The sequence below is a fragment of the Alligator sinensis genome, unplaced genomic scaffold, assembly GCF_000455745.1.
Source record: "Alligator sinensis unplaced genomic scaffold, ASM45574v1 scaffold1409_1, whole genome shotgun sequence".
NCBI classification, from domain to species: Eukaryota; Metazoa; Chordata; order Crocodylia; family Alligatoridae; genus Alligator; species Alligator sinensis.
This window is the reverse complement of record NW_005843442.1, coordinates 104175-108530: the sequence shown is the minus strand read 5'-3', so window position 1 is coordinate 108530 and position 4356 is coordinate 104175. Positions and strand designations below refer to the sequence as shown.

At 60.5% G+C, this 4356-nt stretch overlaps 1 protein-coding gene across 1 annotated transcript in view; it reads right to left on the bottom strand.

Annotated features, from left to right (window-relative positions):
- Positions 1-1644, bottom strand: part of LOC102377789 (integrin alpha-D) — an 18705-nt gene extending 17061 nt beyond the window's left edge. The window contains 4 exon segments of the mRNA XM_025195246.1: positions 144-224; positions 374-477; positions 646-754; positions 1146-1644. Coding sequence (XP_025051031.1) covers positions 144-224; positions 374-477; positions 646-754; positions 1146-1182 — 331 coding nt within the window. The 5' untranslated portion in view covers positions 1183-1644.
- Between the last annotated feature and the right edge of the window lie 2712 nt (positions 1645-4356).

Sequence of the window (4356 nt, the reverse complement as noted above, 5' to 3'; positions counted from 1 at the left end):
CCGGATGCCTGGGCTCAATCAGATGGGAAGTGGAGGCTGGGAGCCCGGATGCCTGGGCTTAATCGGAGGGGAAGCAGGGGTTGTGGGGTGACAGCAAGGGGGCCCGGACCGCTGGGGCCTCTGGGAGGCGAGTGGGGGCTCACGGGTGCTGGTACCCACCAGGACCTGGGAGTCGGTGGCTGCCAGAGACAGCCCGAGAGACATGTCCACAGCGTCAGGGGGCCCTGGAAGAGGACGGAGACCGTGGGTGGGACAACCGTCCTCCCCACACTCCCAGCCCGCTCCGAGCGGGGAGAGGACCCAGGCATCCGGGCTCCCGGCCCCCCAGCTCCCACCCCCTACCCCCCAGAGACCCCAGGCGTCCGGGCCCTACGCGGGATGCGGATCTGCTGGCACGTCTGGGCCCGCGGGTCACACTTGTAGACTCGGCCGGTGTCATTTATGCCCCCTCGGTGGAGCGGGGCCCCCACAAACAGCCTGCAGGGGGAGAGCAGGGGGGTCAGGGGGGTGGACCCCGAGCCTGCAGCCCCCGTTCCCTCCCTCAAACAACCCAGGTGTCCGGGCTCCCAGCCCCCTGCTCTCAGCCCCCGGCCCCCCTCCCCTCCCAGGGACCGCAGGCGTCCGGGCCATCGACCCCACTCTTACCCCCCAGCCTGTGCGCTCATTGCCAGGCTCTGCCCGAACCCAACAGCTGCCTCCTGGAAGGAGATGGGTCCATCCACGTCCACGTTGAACCCGTGGCAGGACGCCAGCGCTGCAGGGGTCAAACAGAGAACCTAGAGCCAGAGAACCCAGGCATCTGGGGGTCCCAGCCCCTCTGCTCCCCTGTTCCCCTCCCAGACACCCCTTAGAGCTAGTGGAGCTCGTCCTCTACCAATTCCCCATGCTCAGCCCCCAGCCCAGCTCCCCTCCCAGATGACCCAGGTATCCAGGGTCCCAGGCTCCCCTGCTCTCCCCCACCAGCCCCACTCCCCTCCCAGAGCACCCTTAGCGCTAGTGGAGCTCAGCCTCTTCCAGCTCCCCCTGCTCTCAGCCCCCAGCCCAGCTCCTGTGCCAGAGAGCCCAGGAGTCCAGGCTCCCAGCCCTCCCTGCGCTCACCCCCCAGCCCCCAATCGCCTCCCAGAGAACCAGGTATCCGGGCCTACCTGCACTTAGGCAGAGGAGCAGGGCCAGGGGGTCCATGGCGCTCAGTGCTGGACTTACGGGAGCTGGTGACTGCAGAAGGGGAAGTGACAGCGGATGGGAGGCAGCTTTGGGTTTTGGAGGGGGGTTGGGGAGGGAGGGTTGCTGCGGAGGTGATAAAGGGTTTCAGGACACACACACACGCATGCACTCACAGAACCCAGGCGTCCAGGACACTTGCACACATTGCACACATACAGAACCTAGGCCTTTGGGATACATACACACATAGCTAATGTCAGAGACACACACACGTGTACACACACACACACAACCCAGGCATCCAGGGCACTTACACACATCACACATGCACAGAACCTAGGCATCTGGGATACATACACACACAGCTACAGTCAGACACACACACACACACACACACACACACAGGCAGAACCCAAGCATCCGGGACGGACACACACACACAAACATACACGCACATCCCAGTTGTCTGGAACGCACACCTCCCTACAGTTGGACATACAACCCTACACTAACCCCCACCCCCACACACACACACATACACGCATACAACCCAGGCATCTGGGACACACACACACATCACACGCATGCAGAACCTAGGCATCCGAGATGCATACAGCTACAGTCAGGCACACACACAAAGACACACAGTCACACACACACGCAGAACCCAAGCATCCAGGACACATGCACACAACCCAGGCGTCCGGAACACACACGCAGCTACAGCTGGACATACACCCCTGCACTCACATAACCCAGGTGTCCAGGACACACACAGAGCTACATGGAAGCACACATACAGCTACAGTTGGATGCACACATATGGCTCCCTACACAGCTACACACATACAGCTACACACACAAAGCTACACTGGGACATGATGGACACAGCTACACCGAGACACGCACACACAGTTACAATGAGACAAACACCCACACACAACTACAGCCAGATGCACAAGCCTACACTGTGACACACAGGTACAAGCAGAGACCACTACAGTCAGACACACCCCTACACTGAGAAACACATGCTGATACAACAGGACATGGTCACACACAGAGCTACAATAAGATAAACAGCCACCATTGGACACATACCCCTACACAGAAACACACACACACACACACAGGCACAGCAGGACACACAGACACCACTACAGCAAGAGAGACCCACAAACACATCGGGACACAGACAATCCTACACTAAGGGGGACACATACCACTACAGCAGGACAGATGCACACGCCTGAATCCTCTGTGTGTGTGTGTAAGCACGCATACACGCACGCACAACCTGGACATCTGGCTCTGGTGATTAAGAGGCCAGAGACTGCATTTGCCCACAGGTCTCGCACCTCCTGTCACACCTCCCCCATTGCCAGCCAGGCCCTTGGCTTTGCTTGCACACACACACACACACACACACACACACACAGAACCCAGGTGCCCGGGACAACCCCCCCTCCCCTCCTCCACCTACACACACACACACACACACACACACACACACTCACGCACAGAAACACATATATCCCAGGTGTCTGGACCACACACACACAGAACCCAGGTGTCCAGGACAGGCTGACAGACACACACACACACAGCACCAAGGCATCTTGGATGGACACACACACGTGCGCGCACACGCACACACAGCACACAGCCCCGGGCCCACCCAAGAGGTGGTTGCATTGGTCCCCAGGGTGTCGGGAGGGGAAGTGCTACTAGCGTGGGTGCCACACACAGGGGACGTCACAACCCACTTCTGCTCAAGGCTTCCTCCGGCCCTCTGCCTGCAAGAGGGGAGTGTGTGTGTGTGTGTGCGTGCGTGCGCGCGCGCACCAGACGCCTGGGTCTTCTGATTAAGAGCCCAGAGGCCTCATTTCCCTGCAGTTCTTGCACCTCCCATCACACCCCCTCTCCCCAGCTTTGCTCGCACGCACTTCACACAGAATCCTGGCCCCACCTACACGCATATACACACAACCCAGGCCTCTGGGCCACACACACACAGAGCCATCACTGCCACAAGAGGACTCAGCTACTTCCCTAATCCATGCCTGACCACCACTGACCACCCCGGGGTCATCATTACATCATTACATCCAGCACCCATCCTAGAGCCAGCTGCTGCTCTGTTACACCCAGGCGCTGGTGCCCACCCCAGACTCAGCCACATCATTACACCCAGTGCCCACCCCAGAGCCAGCCACAGCCCCGTTAGACCCATCCCCCAGCACCACTACCAGACTCAGTCACATCTCTGCGGCCAACTTGGGGTTAGCACCTGTTTGCCATCTCAGGCATTTTTAGGACTTCCTAAAATGCTGGTTCCTCCCAGGGCCATTAATAGCTGGGGCCACATTTGCCTAACAAGAACGAGCTCCTTCCCAGCACCGCTGTGTCCCCTGCTCGGCTCAGCCAGTTAAGGCAAATCCCCAGCCAGGAAGCAGGAAGGACCCAGGTGTCCAGGGCCCCTTGCTGCTGGGGGACCCAGGTGTCCGGGGAGGGCGCGAACCTCTGCCCGCCAGGCTCCTAGGGATGACAAGGGGGCACAGTGCCTCCCATGTCCGCCCAGGGGACCCTGGTGCCTGGACTGCCAGCGCCCCCCCCGCTCCCCCTACAAGCCCCGAGGTGCAGGGCAGTGATTTGCTGCACAGGGAGCCCAAGGCCTGCACGTGGAACCCAGGTGCCCATGACACACACACACACACACACCCCCCTGTCACTGCCACGAGAGGACTCAGCTACTTCCCCAGTCCGCACCCCTGCTCGCCACCGCCCACCCCAGACTCAGCCACATCATTACAGCCAGCACCCACTCCCAAGCTGACTGCAGCCCTGTTACACCCAGTCCCTGGTGCCTACCCCAGACTCAGCTGCATTGTTACACCCAGTGCCTACCCTAGAGCTGGCTGCAGCCCTGTTATACCTGGCCCATAGCACTCACCCCAGAGCCAGCTGCACCTCTGCAGCAGACCTGGGGTCAGGGCCTGTTTGGTCTCTTGGGCATTAATAGCCGGGGCCGCCGGGCACACAGAACCCAGGTGTCCGAGCTCCTAATCCCCCTGGTCCCCTCCCCAGATCTCAGGCCCCAGAGGGAAGCCCACCCCCTCATGAATATGAACTCCCCTCCGGCTCCACCCCCTCATGAATACGCACCCACAACCCGGAAAGTCATTGACTGAT